Raw genomic sequence first — 24,186 nt, forward strand, 5'->3', positions numbered from 1 at the left:
GAAATGTTCCGAGAGAGTAAGGGCGGTTCTGTAGAGCAGGTGCCGGCTTCAGTCATGCTCTAGTCCTAGGTAATCAGTTGTAGATGCGGTGCTCTAGGCCGCAAGGAAAAATAAGCTTCCCACACATTTTAAGGCATAACCAAACTACTGAGCTGTGGCAGCACGTGCCTCCGGCCCAGTGCATTCTTTGTTGTCCTCCTCTTGTGCAGCTGCGCTTGAGGCACAGCCAAAGAAGGATGCTGCAAGGGTAGCTTTTCTAACCAATTGTTTCAGTTTGTTTTTTGATATTTTATGTTGAGCTTCTGTACTCTGTGAAATTCCTGGAACTCAGCAGAGAGTACTATAACTGTCACAGCATTCAACAAATTTTTTTATTATAGTTCTGTATTCTCTGCATGAATGAGACAAATTTATAAAAAAAAAGTAATGAATACATAACTCCTCAGGGCTGTTTCTTGGACTAGTTAGTGGGGTTTACTCATTTTGGTGAGGCCTGAAGTGCAAAACAGACAGTGACGTGAAAGAGACACAGGGCAAAGCGCTAACTTGGAAATGAATTTTATTTGGAGCGAATAAGCATATATAGAGAGGAAAGCACTAAAAAAATAATAAGATGAGGCGCGTTTGATTCTCAAGAATGCAGCTGTGTGCATTAATTGGTACCTCATCAGTGAATCTGTCAGAAAAGGAAATTGTGTTCCTCAATGGTCATGGCACGAGCGTGCGATGAGTCTCATCTTATTTTTCTTTTTGTAGTGCTTTCATCTCTATACGCTTCTGGGGGGCCCCAAATAAAATTCATTTGCAAGTTAGCGCTGTGTCCCGTGTCTCTCACATCACTGTTGTTTTCTTTTTGTGCTTCAGGGTTCGCCAAAATGAGCATAACTGCTGTTGGCAGCTGCACAGTTCAGCAGCCATTCGAATTTTTTTCCAGACTAGTGCTCTTAAGTGTGTATTTATGTCTACTGCCATGTAGACATAAATGCCATGTAGCATCAGCCATGTTATCCCTTTAATGTCAGAAAGGGTGCTGCCATGTCTCTTTCACACACTTTAATGCTAGTGAAATTCTTGAACATTAAACAAATCTGCAAAATACTGAGCTCACAAAAATCTTAAGAGGAGGGGGGGGATGCTTAAATTCTGCCTTTAAGGTTATGGCATGACAGCGTTAATGGCGCCAGTTGCCGGTTTTCCTTGTGGACCTTCATGTAGACACACTTTGCCACTCGTTCAGAAGCTTTTAAATTGCGGCTGCATTGTCCCATACATAGTCTCAAGATACGACATTATAAAACCACCGCGACAAAAATCTAAAGCACCATTTTCACCAAGCCACACAAAGGTATCTTTGTGGCCTAGGGCTTGAATGTCTTAACTCTAGATCTAGAGGTCCTGAAGGGCTGGATTCCGATTTCGCCCTTCCATGTCACAGGCGAAGCCTGCGTGGGCAGCGCCTGCCAATTCGGCCATGCCACGTCTCATGCCATCACACAACTCAATGACTAGTCATGCATGACCATGTCGTCTGCCAGCTACCACTTGATTTTTTGCTCACAATGCGTACAATGGCCTTTCTGGGGGACGAAGCCTTTAATGGTGCTGAATTAAAATAAAGTGTTTAAGTGTTTAATATCCTGTCACTACATTTGAGCAATCAGGTGCCTCACTGGGCATCCCCCCCTCTCCATTTGTATAGGAGAAGAGGGAGAGGGCAGATTAATGATGCATTCCAGTGGATGAGCAGGAGCACTCCGAAAAGTTCTCTCACAAGACATGGTGCTTCCAATAGGAGAACTAGGGTTGGAACACTTTCATCCAGCAATAGAACTAGTGCAGTTTCTTAGCACCAAGAACAGTCAAGAGCAGTCCAGGCTGCACTTCAAACACAAGTTTGAAGGACGTCGCCTGACATCAAAAACACTGCATAATTGCTGTTTCACTCTGTTTAGCAGAACATTTTCGAGAACACTGCAGAATCTGCACTGGAGAAATGCGTAAGCATGCTCACTGCTGTGTTGTTCGCAAGACGTGTCAACAGGATTCCGCGAGTAACAGATACTGCACCTTTTCTTTCCTGTAAACCGGTTATAGAAGGGTGGTGAATTGTGATGCGTTCAATGGAACACTGGTTGTATTTGACAAGGGGCGTGCGATGTACCATGTGCAGCAGCAATGCTCAGGCTTTCGCATTTCTCCACTGCAGATTCTGCAGCGCTCTCGGAATTTTTCAGTTTGCAGTTGGCTGATTACCTCTCTTTACATACTTTCTAACCATTTCTACCATTTGTGCACTCAAATCACGCCCTTTCCCGCTCGTTCACGTTTCAAACATTACAAATTTCCTGCCCCTGGAAGTCAGTACCACGTGACCCGTTTGGATGTTGCCATTACCCCTCCAATTAATTGCCTAGTTAACCCACATGCATCAAATTATTTCCCCACCAAGATTTTTTGGTCCTCTATCTAATGCAACCGTTCTTTTTCTTGTAACTTGTTTCGTTCAAATGTAATTGTGATGACAATTCTGGTGACACGAAACTGCCGACATACCTACATAATTTTCATGCATTAAAATGGCCGTCTTAACCCTATTTGACACATGGTGCCTCTGTTGCCACAGAGGACATGGGCTCAACTTCAATGTCTTAGCTGCGAGATGCTGAGTAAATGGAGGTTAGCATTTCATTTACAATCATGCCAGTCACAATATACTGCGGTCTGGCCAGCAGTGGTGATCGTTCAAGGGGCAGAACATGCACACCCTCTCTTGGCACGCTACTGCACTGCTCCTCACTACTTGGCATCTCTGCTCCCATTCGCCTAATGCAATGAACTATACGAGTACTGATGCGGCAGCATTTGCTGACCGTGAAGAATGTCAGGCATTCAGCGTCAGTGTCCATACGAAGCCTTCGCCTATTAACTGTGGCAGGTGGTGTTAAGAGGTATTTCGCGCCCTCCATTTATGGGAGAGGAGGGAGATATTTGGACAAGAAAGATGCAGCAAAATTGAACCAAAAGCCACGACGAATAGAAATAGAAAAAGAATATAATCAGGATTGGAATGCTTGGAGAGTGAAAAAAAAGATGATGGAATTAAAATTGGATTGGTTGAAACTTTTCAAAGTGACTCGGGCTATGAGGGACGCTGTAGTGGAGGGCTGCAGATAATTTTGACTGAGTGAGGTTCTTGAATGTATGTACTCTGAAACCGCACAGCTCGTGGGCACCTTGCATTTTGTTTCCATTGTAACATGACAAGGATCGAATCCAGGTTTCCAGGCTCCATAGCCAAGCACCAAATGACCAAGCCACCACAGTGCACAATGAGACTAGTATAACATTGGTGAGTGAATTTCTTCTGCAGTCCGTCGAACTAACCATCCTTAAATTTGTTTTTCCTACAACAAAGCTTCCTATGAAAATGCTCTTCATGAACTGTTCCCAGCACTCAGGGGTGTCAGGCATTGCCCCTAGTATGTGAGCCATTCACTTCTGACCTCTTCAGTAGGCACTCCAATCCTGAGTGACCCTAGTACATTGCTGCAGAAATGGTGGCTGCAGGAGACAGGATAAAATGGAAAAAGGACCAATGGACTTGTTTCCAGTAATGCTACTGCACATATGCGAAGCCACCTTCTCTATTTCTACATAGTGGGGCAGCAGTTCACTGCGTGTGCAAAAACCATGAAGACGTCTTCTGGGTCACTGACGCGACAAACTGTTGCGCAATAATTACATGCATTGCTAGCATGTACTCGGCCCTCAGGACCACATGCATTGTCCCTGTCTGCTATTGCAACAAACGAAAAGACGCTGCCAGGTTTGCCATCTAGGTGATCAAGTGCCGCTTGGAAAATAAACCCACTCTACTATTGTGATAGAATTTTTGCAGAAAATACGTTAGGGAGCCCCAGTAACCCCCCTTGCCAAACATACTTTGCCTGACGTCTGCAAGAGGAGGCGTGACTGGAAAAAGGTCCATAGCAGAGCTACATTGTATGTGCTTAACAAAGTTGTTTGCAGGGTTAACTAGTATAGCATCCTAAAATTTGAAAGTGCTTGGAAAGACAAGGACAAGAGAAGTGGACGAGACAAAAGCATTTGTCCTGTCCACCTCTCTCGTCCTTGTCTTTCTGAGCACTTTCAAATTTTAAGACTGGAAGTGCTGTTGTGTATAGCAATAAATTTGGTTATTCATAATTTGTGTTTTTTATTCTTTTGTTGGCTGTTCCTGACAAGCTTACAGAGGGGTAATTCCATGACCTCACACATGCCGTTTTATTGCCCCGAAGATAGCTTTTACGAGGAACTCCGGAGTAAATTGTGGTGAGCCGATGAGACATGCATAGCAGTTTTTTGCAATGCTCCATGAACAGCAGTGCAGCGGTGACGTAGCGGTAGAACATCCGGCTTGCATGCAAGAGGACCGGGGTTCAAATCCCGGTGCCGCGCAATTCTCCACCGGATTAAAAAAAAAACCGCGTGTCGATGTAATTGCATAAACAGGTTTGGGGTGCGATCTGATGCCGGTGAACACCCCTGGCAACGCACTCCCTCACCAGAACAGGAGTTGGCGACCCTGGTGCAGTAATTGGCCGCAACCTCTCGTGATAAGCTCCACAAAATCCCGGCCCTCAGTCACCAGCGGCTGCGGAACAACTGACCATGGCGGCGGTCAGACCTGTGACGCAGCAGGGGGTGCTAAGAATTCCTGGCTCCGTTGGACAAGCCGCCATTGGAAACTGACCCTGGCAACGTTTAACGCTAGAACCCTAGCTAGTGAAGCTAGTTTAGCAGTGGCTGTTAGAGGAACTGGAGGGTATGAAATGGAATGTCATAGGGCTTAGGTTAGGAGGCCGAATAGGGCATATACTGTACTGAAGGATGGGCATGTACTGTATTATCGACGTTAACCAGAGAGACGACAACTAGGAGTAGGTGTTTCCTTGTCAATAAGTATATAGCAGGTGATATATATGAATTCTATAGTATTAATGAGAGGGTGGCAGGCATCGCAATTAGGCCTAATAAGCAGTATAAACTGAAGGTTGTACAGGCCTATGCACCTACATGTAGTTATGATGACCAGGCAGTTGAAAGCTTCTACGAAGATGTAGAATCGGCAATGCGAAAAGTAAAGACGCAGTATACTGTACTAATGGACGACTTCAATGCCAACTTAGGGAAAAGGCAGGCAGTAGACCAGGCAGTAGGTGACTATGGCATTGGCTCTAGGAATAGCAGGGGAGAATTACTAGTTGAATTTGCAGAGCGCAATAAGCTACGAATCATGAAAACCTTTTTCAGCAAACGGAAGAACCGGAATTGGACATGGAAAAGTCCTAACGGGGAGACTAAAAATGAAATCGACCTCATAATGTGTTCAACCCCCGCCATTATGCAAGATGTAGAGATAATCGGGAAGTGCGATGCAGTGACCACAGGATGGTGAGGTCCCGAATTAGCCTAAATCTGAAGAAGGAACGCAACAGATTAGTAAGAAAGAAACCCATCAACGAAGTAGCGGTGAGGGGGAGGGCAGAAGAGCTCAGGATCTCGCTACAGAATAGATATTCAGCTCTAACCGAGGATGGCGACATTACCCTAGAAGCAATGAACAATAATTTCAGAGATATCATCATTGAGGGTGCTGTAGAGAGGATACCGGCCACCTTGCGCTTAAGGCGGTAGCATAGTTAGAGAGGATACCGGAAAGCTGTCTAAGGAGACGAAAGATTTGATTAAGAAACGCCACAGTATGAAAGCTTCCAATCCAACATACCAGATCGAATTGGCCGAGATATCAAAGCTAATTAACAAGCGCAAGGTGGCCGATATGAGGAAGTATAACATGGAGAAAATTGAGCATGCTGTAAAGAATGGGGGAAGCCTTAAAGCGGTAAAGAAGAAATTGGGCATAGGCCAAAAACCAGATGTATGCAATAAGGGACAAGGCGGGCAACATCACGAATATGGACAAGATAGTTAAAGCAGCCGGGGAGTTCTATGCTAATATCTACAGTAGCCAGAGTACTCAGGACCGTAATGAGATCGGCGGTAGAGAAAAACAGTAAGACGTCCCACCAGTGACGAAGGACGATGTCAAGAAAGCGTTAGAAACTATGAAAATGGGGAAATCAGCTGGAGAGGATCAGATAACTACAGATTTGTTAAAGGACGAGGAGGATTTCGTGCTAGAAAAACTGGCCACCCTATAGATCTTTGCACCGGAAACCTCGAAACCAAAGCGTCAGAAACGGATATCAGACACCCGGTACCGAGAGTAGCTGGCGTCCCATGGTTGCCCTCGCTCGCTGGACTGTCGCGCGCGCGTTTGTTGATTGCCGCGCGTGCGTTTCTCTGCATTGGATGTATGACGCTTCACGATCTTAAGGATATCCTAAAAGGCCATGACAACGTCTGGGCAGCACTGTGCTGTGTACGGTTGTTCAAACAACCAGAAGAAGCGCAATGCGGCAAGAAAGCAGCACTGCAACACACACAATATTCTACAAGAGGACTGCGGCTGCAACGTGTACCTGTTGCATCGATTTCCAGACGACCCTGGCCTGAGGCAGCGTTGGATTAGTGCCGTGAATCGCAAGGACTTCGTCCCTACGGTGTCGTCGCGCGTCTGCTCCATTCATTTTGTCGACGGGAAGCGGACATCTCAGAATCCGGAACCGATGCTTCATCTTGGATACGCGAGAAAGGTGAGATGCAGTGCGAGTATAGCGAACTAGTTCACTATAAGTGCGAGTGTCCCCATTGTCAACTTCCAGTCTTGAGATGCGCTGCCTAAATATTAGGCATCATACGTGAAAAGCTCAGTATTTTTCGTTATTGACACCACCAATTTTTCCTAGATCGTGAAGGGACGACGGCGCATCATGAAACACGAGATCGAAGCGCCGAAGACGAAGGTAGGTTTACGCGTTGTGTTGGCGATGCCACCGGTAATAAGCGCTCTTATTCATTTCCAGAAAGCAAAAGCAAACCTTTCACTGCAAGCCTCACCTCCCAGTCCTGCAATGAATGTATGTACGGTAGCCAAATATTGATTTAGACGTATTTTGATTTCTCTATGCATTTTTTGCAGGTACACGAAACCAGTTCTGGTCCCAGTACTGGTTCGCAACCGCTTTGCTCTGCTGCTTTTCCCAAGGCATGTGCTCACGGCTTATTACCGTTGTTATAAAATTAGATGCGGTTTTTCAATGCTACTGGAGCCATCGCGATGACTTATTGTCCATGTTTGGCTTCTGTGCCGAAGAACGCGAAATGTGCGCCATAAAAACAGCACCGCGCGCCGCCGGCACCGGGAACTTTCCGAGGCAAGGCAGGGCAAAATTTGAACATTACACAGCATTAGCACGTATTTGAAATAACAGCATTGACTTCTTCTCAAAGGAATATATTTTTTTAGAAGCTGCAGATAAAATCGCTGGTAATGTTATTGTATTTGCACTGCAACCTTTATATCGGCCAGCTACTATCGTATCACATATGAAAAAAAAAAGATAACCAATGTTTACATGCAATTCACTTTTATACTGTGAATCAAAACTACACTGCAAGATTTAATTCAAAGCTGAAACCATTCCTTATTTTTCAGTGCTGCATACTTTTTACCCCTTTGGAGTGTGCTTATTAGCGTACAGATATCGAATTTATGTACTTTTTTCTACTGCAGACATCAGATGACAGTTGCAGTATGGAAGCTGACATGGCAATGCACGAGCTTCAGCACACAGACACAGTATGCTTATTTTTTTCATCCCAAAGGGCATGGTGCTCTCAAAAAGGATATTTGTGGAGTGCTGTCGAACATACACTCTCTTTTGCAGGTGTCACAGGATGGTGACGTTATGGAAGCTGCAGTGACAATTCTTGAGCTCGAGCAGACAGATACAGTAAGCCAGTTGTCGCTTGGAACTGGGTTCACTTGCAATGTGTTGCATTTGCGCAGGATTCAGTGCCAGTTTGTTTCATCTACAAAATTAATTGCATTAGCGTTTTCTTTCAGACAGCACAGAGAGCAGAACCTGCTGCCTTTGAAACCAGCTACAAAGAGGCACATGCTGATGCAGTAAGTGCAATCATAACCTTATGTCTTATTTGATTCTGTTGTAGGAAACATTTGGAATTAATTGTAAAGAAAGCAGTTTTTGGAACACTATAAATATGAAAAGCATTAGAGGAATGGTTTCAAAAGAGGCATGCGTAAGAGTACTGGAAAGCATCCATAGCAGCTGCACAGGTAGTAAACATGAGCCTCCACAAAGAAAATAACAAATTCCAAAATGTGTGGTCATTATTTAGGGAGGTGTATAAAGTATCTCACTTACTGCAGATCCAAATCATGGTACAAATGCAACTATTAGGAAAGTTGGAAGGCCATACGAAAAGTAATGTCAGGCCAAGAATGGCACAAGAAGAAATGATGTAACAGCTGTTATTTTACCGGTACTAATGTATGACGTGAAAACGTATAGGCTAATGAAAAAAGTTGCACCTAAACTGGGGGTAATGTGACACACGTAACTTTGAAGGGCAAATGAAAAAAAGGAAAGTGACACACGTAACTTTGAAGGGTAAAGACAACAAATTTCGAATGCTGACAAATTATATGATTTACTTTTGCATGGTGAGGAGGCATCTTTCCAGTTGGTTGCAAGTGCCGAGTGGAACATTATTAATTATCATTTATAATTTCACATTCGGCATAATAGCATCGTGTGATGACGAGCTATATTGCTTAAAACATAGGCGTGCACAGGGTTCTGCATTGGGGGAGCCAAGTTTCACTGCAACCCTCCCCCTGCCCCCTTGCATCAATGCCTTTACAGCCAAAATGCAGTGCAAAGATAACGAATGTTTATAAAACATTTATTTTGTGATGGAATTGCAATGTATACAAAATATTGTGCGCTTAAAATACAAAGCAAGCTTTGCCATAGATGCGTAATTGAAAATGAAATGCTTCTCACAAGTTTTTTGTCGTGACCGTTGTTGTCAAAAACCTGCTTGGCCATATCCCTGAACATTCAAAAATAAGAGCTCAGGTCCAGCAGAGTAAACGTATGGGGCTCACTTGGCATCCCTCTTAGAAGATTAGAGGATTATTTTTATGTCATCACTTTAAAGTTTTTTTTTAAGCTTTAGCTACCTTTTATTATTTTTTCTTGGCTTTAAGCCTGGCAAAGCATTTGCTAGTCCAGACTCCCTCTGCTTTTCTTATGCTTTTATTTAGTTAATCGAGAGGACAAATAAAATGGTACCCCCCCCCCCTTCCACACACTTCCTGTATTCACACCTATGGCTTCAAATACTGCGATGTTGTTGACAATCAGAACTGTCAATGAATGAAAATAGTTGCAGTTCCAGTTACCATTGTGCATGACATCATTGCAGTGTGGTAGTATGCAATCGTACATTGTGTCGTCCAACCATCTAATCTCCTAAGGAGGCATGGCTTGGCATGCATCTAATGCACCTAATGCTGACATGGTTGTCAAGAGTATGAAGAAAAGACTGCTTACTCCTGCAATGCACTATGAGATTTTTTTTCTGGAAACATCATATCATGCTTTTAATTTCAGGCTGCCCAGACAGAGTACAGCAGTCCTGTTGTCTGTATGCTGCAGGTGAAGGCTTGTTTGAGGATAGACAAAGTGAGTTCAGGAATGGCTGTGTGGACCTCTTTCTGTCTTTCTAGAATAACAAGTTTGCTGTATCAGCAGATAGAAAAAGATGGTAGGGTTTTAAAGAAGTTAAATTGAGTAGGACGTGCGAAAACTTCTTGTGCACAGGTTGAAGCTGATAGAGCTGACGTGCAGTGCAAAGTCCAAGAGTGTGGTGCAGTTTAGCAGTCGGGGTGATCACCTGTGCAATAGCTACAATGTTCTATACTTGCTTCCCACATGAAATTCCTCAGTTCAAATATGCGCCGTTGAGTCCACTCCGACTTATTTTTTCCACTGAGCTTGGCAGAGGCTTCAAAAAGGGCTCGTAGCTCAGTTTGACAGTATAAAAAGTGGTTTCACACGAAAACTGGTTCTTTTACTTATCTCAGGCTGTACAAACAGCTAGTACTACCAGCGATGTTGAAGTAGGATTGCCAACAACGCACCAAGACAAGGTGAAGAAAACAAACTGAATCATTTTGCTCACATTAACTGAAGTCTTATAAATGTAGCTAAGCATTTCTGACCAAAAATGTTATTTCAGGGTATGCAGACCATGGCTGCTACGAAGTTCAGTGACACAAAAGGATCCGAAGTACAGTGCACAACCAGTGTGAGTGAAACATTGCATTCCGCATTTACCTAGTATCACAAGGAAAATACAGTGCCTTCACAAATGTTATTGGCCACGTCTGGCAAAAGTGAAATTGACTGACTGTTACACATGAACTTCTTTTTAAAACAATGCTGTGTTACACGTGTAATTTTTCAAGCATTTTTTTCACACAGCTAGCATCCACCGAAAAACTGCACAATCTCTTCATCACAGACACTGGTTCTTGAGAACCATACCTGCTGCTACCAAAACAGTTTGCTGTAACATTTGAGACCAACGAACCATTTTGATTTTCCGTTAGCATTGCATTGAAATTTCTTTGGATGAATACCCTTAAGATGGTGGATGAAGAGTAGCATACCAAAGTGCACCATATGTGTATAGCTATTTCAGCAATTATTTTACTCAGTGTCATGGAACCGACCACACAAACAATAAAGACTATGCAGAATAATGCACAAGGACATATGTTTCAAGCTTGCTCCGATTCGCGGTGCCATAAGATACGAATCAGTTGGGCTCAGCTGTTCGGAGCGTGGTTGAACTGGAACTCAAAACATTACGCTTAGCTGCTTGGTGCCTTGATTCTGACATCCTGCCTTTCTTTTTCTTAGGTTCCAAAGTTCAACAAGTCCACACAGTGGGAGAATGTCACTTATGAAGACCACTGCTATGCAAGATTGCCCATGATTGGGTTACACAGACAGTCGATTGTGGAGAGACTTTCTGCTGACGATATCTTGTTTTATGCAGGAATTCCACTGACAGCTTTCAGGAACCTTGTAAAAGCTGTGTCAGCACTAGCTAAAAAAGCAAGCATACTGTCACGTGCTGACCAGTGGCTGATGTGCCTTATGAGGCTTCGTCTCGGTCTTTTGTATGGACACTTAGCAAGAATCTTCCAGATGTCAGTTTCTGCTGTGGGCAACAATGTCCGTTACATGCTTCAAGTGCTTTCTAAAGTGATGAAGTGGGTTGTGACTTGGCTTCCAAAAGAAGATATCAAAGCCAGCATGCCAGCATCCTTTACAGACTGTGGATATGGTTCCACTACTTGCATCCTTGACTGCACAGAGGTAATGTTGCAGCGCCCGAAAAAGGTAATGGCCAGAGCACAGACCTACAGTAGCTACAAAGCACATAACACAGTTAAGTTTCTCGTGGCCATTGCCCCTAACGGGCATATAATGTTTGTTTCAAAAGCATACGGTGGACGTGCTTCAGATAAGGTGATAACAAGGGAGAGCGGCATTGGAGATTACTTCATGAGAGGAGACGAAATCATGGCGGACATTGGTTTCTCCCTTGATGATGAGCTACTTGTGCAAGGAGTCCGACTAAACACACCAGCTTTCACAAAAGGTTTGTGTTATCGTTCGCACAACATGGAAGAGTTTTCACTAAATACATTGTCATTTTATTTTGTAGGAAAAAAACAACTGACTGAAAAAGAGGTTACTGCCACAAGACGAATTGCATCTGTTCGCATTCATGTGGAGCGTGCAATCAACAGAATCAAGACGTACAGGATTTTCAAGCAAGCTCTTCCAATCACATCAAAGAAGACAATAAGCGATATGGTTTTTGTCTGTGCAGGGTTGTGCAACCTTAAGCCTGCTCTCATTAAACAGGGTGTCTAGCAATGTGAAGTTGACAGGGGCAAATTGCATGTACTAGGAAATCAAGGAAATGTCAAGAATATCATAAAAAACTAAAATTAATGTGATGGCCTGATATTGGGTGCTGTAATAGTGCACAGCATGCAGTCAATGCACATCTGGCTTATCTTCTCTGACTTGGTTTCAGTTCCCTCATCAAATTGGGCACTGTACTGCCAATTTCGCATGACCTAAAGAAGGTGCTTTCAGTAATCTAATATGGAGGCAACTGGGGCATATCCTATAGTCCGCGTAGGTAGAGTTGCTCTTTAATTTAACTAAACCTGCAATTGTTTATCAATGATGATAGTCTTATTAAAGCCAGTTGTTTGTTTCTTGGAGGCATAAAAGACGTAAAGTATGAAGAAATCACTCCGATTGGCATTTGAAAACCACCATTGTAAAAGCACAGCAGTAAGTTGTTGATGCCTGCTGTAAGGAGACTACAAAACTGGAATGACAAAAGTGGATGTGCAATTTGATGGTTTAGTTTGGTTTATAGAGTTTAACGTTGTGAAGTGATTTGAATTATGAGAGGCGCCATAGTGAAGGGCTCTGGAAATATCAGCCACTAGATGTCTTAATGTTGGGCACCTTGCTTTTTGCCACCATCAAAAGCCAATGAGGATTTCCACATCCTTGTGTTCAGCAGCCGAGCACCATAACCACCGAGCCACTTCGGCAGAACGGTAGTTTTACGAATCTAGCAATACGGATATTTCAGTGGCTGCAATGATGCTAGCATTAAGGCTTGTTAGTGCCAGTCACTATTACTTAACTCACAAAGCCATACAGCTGCACTTTTGCATGCTCAGATATTATTAACCTCACTCTGCTTTAAGTACGGGCTGAGATGTATACAGGTTTGAAACAAGATTAGGACAGCGTTGTCTACGTATTGTCTTCTTCTGCAATTAACTATGAGTCCATGATAGTTATATTCATTTGATCTCATTTAGTTCTCATCATCCACCCAAATGAATGATTGTACTGACAGCAGCAGAGTTGTAACAACCAAAATAGTGGAGGAGTTGAAGGAGCGGTTTCTCTAAAGCATCACTAACATTGCAGGCTCGGTCCTTACTTGTTTTTCACCTTTTTTGTACCAATATACAAAGCCATACCTCTGAAAGCAAGCTTTTAGCTGCTCCAACATTGCAGAGCTAGTCACTGGCAAGATACTCTCTTCTTAGTAGTATTCAAGTACTGAAGTGGGGTAAGGACTGCATACTTGGAGAACAAATGTGGCAGCTTAGCGTTTCAGGGTAACATTCAGTGGCTTTCTTACCTGTACGAGCCTTCACACTGTAATATTAGATTATCCCAAAGACTCGGTTTATACCTTTTCCTAGTTTCATCTTGGGCACTTCACAAGTACATGATACTCATACACTCAACCTGTAATCTACTTGAAGAGCATAAAATGAGTATAAAAAATATATATATCAACAAACTTGAACAGCAAATATGTGTTCAGAGCAACACTTGCAGTACATAGGTTACTGCTACATCAGCTTTTGTATATTGTCCATTTTCGTTTATTACAATTTTTCTCTTTCCTTAATGGCAAGAAAACGCATTGTTCAAGACATCAATAGAGTAATTTGCTCGACACATTGTTAAATGCAGAGAGGGTTGAAGGAGCAATGGTTTCAACTTCACAGCAAAAATGGTGCAACTGTTGGACTTTGCATTAAAGTGTTTTACTCTTAAAAGTTTTACTTCAGTACTTTTTAAAAGTAGCATATTAACTATTGATATATTTCACCACACTGCTTCATCATAATTTATTTAACTCTAGGTTTAGGGGCTCACTGTGAACTCCATTCGCAGGCTACCAGTGTGTTCCTGATGGCTATTGCAGATGTCAGAAAGTTGTGCACAAAGCTCATGTGTACAACCGTCTTACAAATTACTATTGTGACCAACTAAAGCAAAGCTCACCAAATTGAAAAAATATGCACACAATTCTACTGTATAACTTCATTGTCAAGGAAAAGATCACTAATGTATGAAAAATAACTGATTTGTCCTTTGGCGAGATACTGAGACACATTGTTTCAGTAAAAGGTGAAATGCAATGTTGTAATGGACATTAAAAATTTAGCTCTTGGTTGTACATTGTTCACCAAAATAATGTTAACTTTCTCATTTTTTGCAAACTCAAGTGATTAGAAATTTTAGTCGCTTCCATCAGTATGCTGGCATTCTCAATCGTAAAGACTATTACTCTGCCTTATTTATGAACCTTCTTATGTGAAAGTGTGGTACTGAAGGAAATAAATTGGAGTGAACTTTCATGGTGCCTAAGTAAGTGCTCAACAAGTGAATTGCAAACTTAGTGTGCCCTCCTTTATAATAAGCGACTGCTCACATTTAACTACACTGAGCAGATTTGCTTGTACCGATGCAGCACATCCATCCTGCCACTGATGTGTAAGTCTGTCAAGCGCGGAAGTAGCTCTGAAAAATAGAATTTTTTCAGCCGCGGTAGAGCCCGTGACACATACTTTGCATCATAAGGAACTTGAACAATCGCACCATTTTCCACACTCCACACATAAAAGAAGCACACCTGGGTCTTTGTACAGAACATCTGAAACTGGACCTGGCTGTAATAGCCATTTGGTCCACAGTCCTGAAGCTCTAGTTCGGCATCTTTGTTGAGCCTAACATCATACTTCCCACTGCCGATTAATGGTACACAGTCATTTGTATGGGGACATTTGATTTCAAGTATTGCATCCATGCCTTCAATAAGCCCATCAGGACTGGCGCTGAGCCATGGAAGCTCAGTGTTTACGACAGTTCCAGTTTGCCTAACAGTCAGCCCAGTCTTTTTCGAGAACTGCTTGCGGGCAACAGGCTCCATTTGTTTGCCATATCTGGTGGCGGCATTGCCAGAAAAGCTGGGTGAAAGCATCCTCACTGCCGCCTTCTCACATACTGTGCTTTCCCTTTTTGGGACTTTACTTACATTTGAAGCGGTCAAACGAAGTTTACGGGAAAAAACCCACAGTGGCGTTGCTTGGGTAGCTGTCTCTAACTGAAGCATTTCAGCTCCTCGGGATGACAATACCACATACTGCTCATAAAACGTATTGCACACTGAACAGTTGTCACTGCTGTGGTCACCATGCTTGTCTCCATCATTTCTGGGCAGGGGAGGCACTCGCCGCTGTACTTGCGGGTGAAACGTCTCGTAAAGAAGAGTGCCTGCACAAAATAGAATAGATCATAAATCACGTGAAACATGTTTATCCCATGGTAAAAACTTAAAATAAGCTCTAAAACCAATTTATAGTGAGCCTAATTTGCCGAAAGGTACCTGCATGCTGTGCAATGTTAGTGCACATAAAAATCTTTGTGGCTGAAGTCTAAGTCCTTCTCCATCCCGTTCCTCACGACATAAGTCAGTGAGCCAGTTCGAGTGTCTTAGCCTCAAAACTAATTGTTTATTCGGCAAGCTCTTTAGTAAGTAGCTCAGAGCTTGCAGTGAACTGAATGTTTGTGCTAGTGTACTATGTGAACGTGAAACTAAGAGAAGCACTTTAAGCAACAGTTCTTTAAGAAGCACTACTGTTTTTATACTACACATGCAACTGTAGAGACCTGAACCAACAGAGCATGCCGTGCCGTGGCACTGCGCAATTCTTTTTTTTCAAGTCTATGGTAGCATTCTACTTTGAACTTATCATGTACTTAGTTTTCGCCTTCAGTGATGGTCACAGATATCGAAAGGAGCTCAAAAGATGAACACAGGGAATAATTCTCGAGTTTGGGCTTTTAAGTATCACTGAGCAGTGCTATCGCCTTTTAACTGCAAGGCTGCCCAGGGACAATTAAGTCAGATATTTGCAGTAATTTGAGGAGTTAAGCACAATATATAAGATATTGTCAATTCTAATTACCTGGGGTTTCAAACAAGTAAGGAAATGGTGACTCTGCATGGAATTTCCGGATCTCTTCTCTGGTCATTGGCATGAATGATGGCCTCCGACGCTTTGTGGAGGGATCATCCACAACTTGCTTTTGAATCTTAAAGGATATGTCGTCAAGCATGGCTGGCTCTACGTTGCGTTTCGTGCCGCTGTTCCATAGAGCTGCCCTGTCGGTGCAAGATGATGTGGTCAAGCCTTTTGAAACCGCCATTTCTATTTTTCACATCACTGCGCCAACATGACTACAGGCTTTCCCTTTCCCGGCCATACAAGTGCATCCAGCGGTTATAACTTCTCCTTGTTGCTTGATGCATGCCCAAGCAGTTCTTGGCGTTGCACTCAAAGATTGAGATGGGCATACCGTGCCTTTCACATAGCACAGGTCACTAGATATTTTGTGCGTGAGGATTTTACCCACCCACCCACTTTGCATGCAGGTAGTTGTATGACTCCAGGGACCTGAAGGTTCTCATCTGCTGAAGATCACACGCTTTAGAATTCACTAAGTAAAAGATGATATCCGCAGAAGAAACACACGGCCATTCGCGAATGTCTTCTGTCCATGCAGTGACTGCACCAGTGTGGCTGTATGTGAGATTGTCTGAAAAAAAAATGTTTGCAACTTCATCACTTTTGTGCTGCAAGAGAGAAATACATAGAAAGGTGCACACAGATGAAGCAAACATGGACGCAATTTATCACAAAGACGAGTGATAATCGAATGTAGAAGGGCGGATTGCATGCGCGATGAGAGTAACACTGAGAATCTGATCTCCCTGCCTTTTAAAGTAACAGTAATCTATGCCTTGTAAGTAAAGGAAGGAATATGAATCAGATTACTGTACCCGGCGTCTTTCTCTTTGGCACTTTGTCTAGAGTGAACCTCCCTGACAGCGGTAGTTAGAAGCACACTTGTAGCTACGATGTATGTGTAAACACTGTTCTGAATGCATTTCCGCGTCAGTTAGGAACGAACAGCCAACAACACTTAAAAAAACTGATTTATTTATAGGGAGGGAAAGGCGCGATAACTGTCTCACTTGTTTTCTGTGGACACCTCAACCGCGCCGTAAGGGAAGGAAGATGAGAGTGAAAGTGCAAAGGGAGAAAGAGGATCCGTAGTGGATGGCTACGGAGTAATTTCGACCACCTGGGGATCTTTAACGTGCACTGACTTCGCACAGCACACGGACGCATCTTCGTTTCGCCTCCATCGAAACGCAGCCGCCGAGGTCGGGTTCGAACCCGGGTACTCCGGCACAGTAGTCGGGCGTCTTACCACTGCACCACCCCGGCGGGGCACCAACAACACTAAGCGCATTATAAGCGTATATTTCTAGCCTACGTGAAGTACGTTATCGCGCGGTACGGTACATAACCTACCTCATTAACTGATCAGCAGCTACAGGTTTGATGGCGAAAAGCGATCAGACGTCACACGTAGCGCGTGAATCACGGTCCCGGTCGTTCCTGGCGAGATTTATCGCGAATTCTATAGTCATTTACGCTGAAGTAATGATGCAATGAAGAAGTTCAAAAGCCAGCCATTACTTTCTGGCATGCACTTCCTCGTTTCTCGTAACAATCTGCATCGAAAAACTGTAGATTTGCACCGAACGGCACTGATGGCATTCAATGTCATGATTTCCGCGCAGATAGCAATGATTAAAGGGTGAACCAGTATACTTACCTCCGAAATTGACAGGTGCCTCGGAGTCCGGCGGCAACCTAACAGTGGCTAACGCCGACGCCATCCGGCAGTCGCACGGATTGATCCGCCGCCTCAGGCACTCACAGTAGGAAACTATTCGCCTCGATGAGTAAAGGACACTTCTCAACACCAGGTGACTAGCCCTAAAGGTCAAAAGCGATACTGATATGTCGAAAGGCACGCAGATACAAACGGCAATACAGCACTGAACCGACGCTTTCCGCTGCTATTCGGCAGTCGCTAGGCAGCCGTATACGGACGCTGTCAGAAGCAGTGTGTGTCTCGGTGTGTTGGCGATGACTCAAGACACTGGTGAGATTAGCCGAATGTTGCAGGATGACGCTGTGATGACGGAAGACAGAAACACAGATGCAGACAGCAGCCACGGTGCTGAGGGCCGACTCTACATGAACGCCGACTGTCCAAAATGGCCGCGCTTCCAAGCAGACGCTGGACGGAGCCAGTAGTCCAAATATGGCGGCGCCCTCACACGCTTGAATGCAAAGGTCTATATACGCAGTGCCTGGTGTCATCGACGGTGCCGGCACCATGAAAGAATGCAAACATTATCCTCATTCATAAGAAAGGGGACTCTAAGGACTTTAAAAATTACAGTCCAATCAGCTTACTGTCTGTTACGTATAAGGTATTTACTAAGGTGATCGCTAATAGAATCAGGACAACCTTATTAGACTGCAATCAAGCAGGTTTTCGGAAACAGTACTCTACTATCGATCATATACATACTATCAATCAAGTGATAGAAAAATGCTCGGAATATAACCAGCCCTTATACATAGCATTCATTGATTACGAAAAAGCATTTGACTCAGTTGAAACTTCGGCGGTGATGCAGGCATTGCGAAATCAGGGGGTAGACGAGCCGTACGTGAAAGTGCTGGAAGATATATATAGTGGTTGCACAGCAACCATAGTTCTGCATAAAGAAAGTAACAAAATTCCCATAAATAAAGGTGTTAGGCAAGGAGACACAATCTCCCCAGTACTATTCACAGCTTGCTTAGAGGAAGTATTCAGAGACTTGGAATGGGAGCAGTTAGGGATAAGGATAGATGGAGAATACCTCAGTAATCTGCGATTTGCTGATGACATTGCCTTGCTAAGCAACTCGGGGGGGGGGGGGGTGAACTGCAAATAATGATTGATGACCTAGACAGGAAAAGTAGAAAGGTAGGCTTGAAAATCAATATGCAGAAGACTAAGGTAATGTTCAACAGCCTCGGGAAGGAACAGCTGTTTACATTAGGTAGCGAAGTACTGGAAGTAGTAGGCGATTATGTCTACTTAGGACAGGTAGTAAACGCAGATCCGGACCATGAAAAGGAAATAAAAGAATGAGATTGGAATGGAGCGCATTTGGTAAGCACTCGCAGATTATGACTAGCAGCTTACCGGTATCGTTCAAGAGGAAAGTATACAACGCTTGCATCTTACCTGTACTCACCTATGGGGCTGAAACGTGGAGGCACAACAGAACACAGTGCCTTTCAGGTCTTGCAGGCATGCGTTATGTTCATCTGTCAAGAAATGTCTAAAAACTTGTGTGTCTAGTTAGAAACAAACCCCTATTTCACAAAAACTGGGGCGACTAAAAAATGTTAGGAACTCACACAAGTCGCACAGTTTCATGCTCGCAGAATAGCAGCTATGTTCTTCTACCAAGCACATATATGACCAACTGCTTATTTCTGTTATCTGAAACTGCTTCCCCAACAAAATCTTGGCCCTTCAGTAAAACTTCCCATCATGTCAGAAAAGAAAGAAATTAAGCACCATACAACACTTCCTAGCTGCACCATAGAACTGAGCAGTGTCCATTTTTATTTTTTTTGGTAAAGTTGTTTTTCTTTTTTAGACACGAAATGGCTGTGCTATTCCAAGTTTGACATTACGTCCACTCCTATCTTCATCCAGTTTGGATCGATAGTATGTATAATTAAGTCGATAAATAAAAAATGAAGCTAGTGTGACTTAATTAAAAGAATGCTCAGCACTTTCTGCACATTGTCAAGTACAAAACACTAGCCATGCAACAATGACTAGCATCTCACAACAAGTAGGTTTCCATGAATATTGTGTACGTTTTTATGTAGGGGTGCCTCGCACTTTTTTTTAGGTAGAAGAGGATGCAATAATGTGCAACAGCAAATAAAAAAAGAAATGGCAAGAGCATAGCCGAACAGGTTCTTCACCATCATTATAACCAGCCTGACTACGCCCACTGCAGGATAAAAGTCTCCAGAGAGCTCAATGTCGGCAGCCACAGCCAGTTTGCTCAAAGTGGGAGACAAATTATCAAACTGCATGAGAGAAGTTCTAATTAGGCATTAACGCAGATGATGATGATGATGGTGCCATGGTCAGAGAGAAAGTCAAAACCTGAAATGGTGTCACAGGAGCACGACGAGAGAACAAATTCTTTGGTACATAATGAACTGTGAATGGTGACCCTGGCCGTGCAGGTGGTAAAAGGCGAAAGACACTGTGCATTACGGTGTGAGAAGCAAAAGATCAGATAATGATGTCCTCACTTTTATTAGCTTGTGTAGTTCCCTACACATCACAGATACAGTAGCACCAGTATCAATAAGGAACGGCCCTCCACCGCTTCAAGTGCATTTGTAGGAACACGTGGCCCTACATTTGTTGACATATTCGCAGTTCTTGCCTCAGGCAGTAACTAGTTTTCCTGGGGCAAAGATGCAGCAAAGAAACCGAATGGCATTATGAAGATGGAGGCGAGTAAGCAGGTGGTGAGTGGAGGTGTCAAAGTTGTCTGCAGGATAGACGTGGCCGGGGCTCAGGAAGTTCGTAAAGGCAGGCACATGTGCAGGTGGCGACAATGACGCACGCACAATGTGACCAGAAACTCGGCACACATAAAAAATAAGAAGGTTGTCATATGTGCGCCAGGAGTCCACACAAAGAGGGGACGGCTACGTGGGAATGAAAGCAGCAGGCTACAGTGGAAGGCGGAACGGGATAAACATGTCTGACTAGATCTGATGTTGCCATACATGAGCGTTACTGCAGCAGGAACCTGAAGATGAATGATTGGCAGCACTTCAGACACTTGCTCGCAAATCAGCCTGAAGGGTCATGGCCAGTCTAGATGGAGATCCCCAAATGTCCTTAATTAAGAGTAGCTGTTATGTCACCTCCCCAATTGCAGTCTTTAAACTGGTCCAGCAGCACGCTGCTGACAGAACTAAGCTGGAAAGTGATTCAAAGTGCACAGAAGATGGCTGAACCAGAATGCACTGCTTTGCTCCTGGCAAAGCATGAATATATTGGCAACAGTGATAGGGTTTCGGACAACAACATCTGAACTGCGTCAGCCTCAATATTTTTGAGAATGTGCTTTATCCGATCCATCTCTGGCTGGAGACTTCTAGATGTGTACACAGGTTCAAAATGTTTTCAGTATAACTGGTGAAGTATCCTTGCAGCTGGGTTTAGGCTCACAAATAGTGTTTGGAACACAACTTTTGTATGCAAGGGCGGCCAAAGATCTAAGAAAAGGCGCGTTTAAAAGCAGACTAGGTGGTGAAGTTTGCTTTGTGGTTTTTGCCCTACAAACTGGCAATGCCTGTCACGTAAAACACCATGTTGTTCAGCTTCACAGCGTCGTCTCCCTGGTTGTGGACGCTTAACCGCTTGTAAGAGGTAAGCCAATCCTATGTATCCTGGTCATTGAGCCCATTGAAAATGGCCAGGTCCCACTATCGACATCAAGGTCCCTACATGCCTATCTTAATGTTTAGCCAGCTCTGACGACCTAATCCTTGAAAACTTCATCTCATTCACACACTTCATTTTCTGCTGCCCCTTGCTACACGAAGTCAAGAATGTAGTGCAAAAATAAAACAATGGACGAAGGATGACACATAAGGCGATTGACTAGCGCTAGTCAATCATTTTAATTGTCCTCCTTCGTCCATTCTTTATTTTTGCGCTAAATTCTTGACTTCATGAATCATCAACTAGCCCGGCAGCACACTACACTTGAAAGGGAACGAATAAGGTTTGCCATACGAGGGAAGGTGTACGAATTCAGGATCTCTGAACAGAACAGATATTCAGCTTTAAGCGACGAAGGCTATCTTAGTCTAGAAGCAATGAGCGATAATTTCAGAGCCATTGATAATGAGTGCATGGCAGAAGTAGACAGTAGGATAACTAAGTAGACGAAATATCTGATTATGAAATGGCAAGGCGTGAAAGCCTCCATCCCAGCGGTCAGGAAAGAACTGGCAGAGATGTTAAAGGTAATCAGTGACCGTAATTTGTTCGACGCAAGGAAGTATATTATGAAGAAAATCGAGCATGTTCTAAAAAACAATGCTAGCCTAAAAGAGGTGACGGAGAAATTAAGTAGGTGAAAATCCGATGTATGTATGCCAAGGTAGCTGAGGAGTTCTACACTGATCTGTGCAGTAGCCTAGTAACCAGGCTGATAACGATATTAGCAATAGAGAAGAGCAATCAGACGTTCCGTCAGTGACAAAGAAAGAGGATAAGAAACCTTTAAAAGCTATGAAAAGGGGAAAGCAGCTGGGGAGGTTCAGGTAACTGCAGATTTGTTGAAGGACGGTGGAGATATTGTGCTTAAAAAATGGCCACCTTGCATATGCAATGTCTGGACATCGTCACCGGAGTTTTGGAAGAATGCTGACATTATTTTAATCCTTAAGAAAGAGGATGCGAAGGACTTGAAAAATTACAGACCAATCAACATACTACCTGTTGCGTATACGGAATTTACAAATGTCATTGCTGCTACAGTTATATATATTGAACTCGAAGGGGATAACGAAATAGTTAGATACATAGGCAATTTCATATATAAGGCATACCAACAGATGAGGCTCTCAATAACCCAGAAGCATGAATATGGTACATGTATGGCAGCGGTGCGCTGCCTGCCGGCAACACACTGCTCACCAAGGGTGCAGTGATGACCCGCAAGGCGTACACACGCATTGAATGTCACCTCCCACCTAGTGCCCAAAAGGAGAGTACATCGGGCACACTTCCAAATGCCGCTTTGCAGGCGCCGAAAATCTTGGCAGGCAGCAGCTGCTAAGACTGCACAAACCGGCTCCATACATGAAAAACGATCGCCGGTGAGTTGTTAAAACAATCCTTTGCAGGGCACGACGCGCAATTCGATGGACATGAACAACGCTGCTAAACTTTAATGTGGGATTTTCTGGGGGATATTTTGAGAGTTCGATATAGGAATATGATATATGTACATTTGATATATCCGAGATCAAATACAGAATCAGGGCAACCTTAGACTTTAATCAACCAAATGATCAGGCAGGTTTTTGGAGAGGGTACTCTACCATCGATCATATTCATGCTATCAACAAGGTGATAGAAGGATGTTCGGGATATAACCAGCCTCTATAAATAGCATTCGTTGATTAGAATAAGCATTTGACTCAGTCGAAACGTCAGCAGTCATTGCCTAATCAGGGTGTATATGAACCATATGTGAAAGTATTGGAAGATATCTATAGTGGCTGCATAGCAACCATAGTCCTCCATAAAAAAAGTAATAAAATTCCCACAAGGAAAGGCGCTAGGCAAGCAGACATGATCTCCCCAGTACTATTTGCCACTTGATTAGAGGAAGTATTCAGAGACCTGGAGTGGGAACAATTATGGATAAGGGCTGATTTAATACATTGCCTTGTTAAATAACTCAGCGGACAAATTACAAAGAATGCTTAATGACCTAGGAAAGCAAAGCAAAAACGTAGGCCTAAAAATTAATATGTGGAAGCCTAAGGTAATGGTCGATATCTTCGGATAAGAACAGCAGTTTACAAAAATTCGGAGAGCACTAAGGAATCTACACTGCAAAAATGTGACAGCCTGAGTGTTGTTGATGCACAAGGTGCATCACATCTGCTCTCATTATCATTACCAACTAATTGCATTGTCATTGCTAATTCCATCATTGTCATTATCACTAATTGCATCATTATTGTTATCGCTACTATCATCCTCACTGTAGACAAGAAGAATTATGATGTGTGTCACGATTCCGGGTAAGGCGCAGTAGGTTAAAGTGCTAGGCAGGGGATCTGAGGGATGGAGGTTCAATTCCCGGTGGAGATCGGATTTTCATTTTTCTAGATTTAAGGGCAAAGTTTTCAGCGCAAAGGCACGCGGACAAAGGAGCCTTTGCGTTGAAAACTATGTCCTTAAATCTAGAATACCAACTAGCCCAACAACTTACTCCACTGAAGTTCATTTTTCTGATGACGTTACTTTCGGTTTTGGGTGATGACGTCATTGCATTGATAGCTATGTGTGACCAGACGAACAAACAGCAACAGTATAAGCCATTGAAGGCTTTCCCCTTAATAGGTACAGGGGTGGAAACAGCCTCGAGCATTTTGGAACAGCTCAGGGAGCAGTGGTAGTGCCACTTTGGAGCAGTAAAACGAGTGTTTTGGAGCACTCAAATTATGCTTTGGAACATGTTTCTAGGGTCAAGCACTTTTAATAACTGCAATTCTTTTCCTGATAT

General features: G+C 43.4%; 1 protein-coding gene across 1 annotated transcript; it reads left to right on the top strand.

The window, feature by feature from the left end:
- Positions 1-10,653: 10,653 nt before the first annotated feature.
- On the top strand, positions 10,654-11,948 carry LOC146183628 (uncharacterized). The gene is made up of 3 exons (XM_084608389.1): positions 10,654-10,673; positions 11,126-11,670; positions 11,737-11,948. Exons 1-3 carry the CDS (start codon positions 10,654-10,656, stop codon positions 11,946-11,948), a joined length of 777 nt encoding a protein of 258 aa, XP_084464515.1.
- Positions 11,949-24,186: the final 12,238 nt, after the last annotated feature.

The sequence above is a fragment of the Amblyomma maculatum genome, chromosome 7 (genome assembly GCF_055883805.1).
Source record: "Amblyomma maculatum isolate TAMU_Amacu chromosome 7, ASM5588380v1, whole genome shotgun sequence".
In the NCBI taxonomy this organism is placed as follows: Eukaryota; Metazoa; Arthropoda; class Arachnida; order Ixodida; family Ixodidae; genus Amblyomma; species Amblyomma maculatum.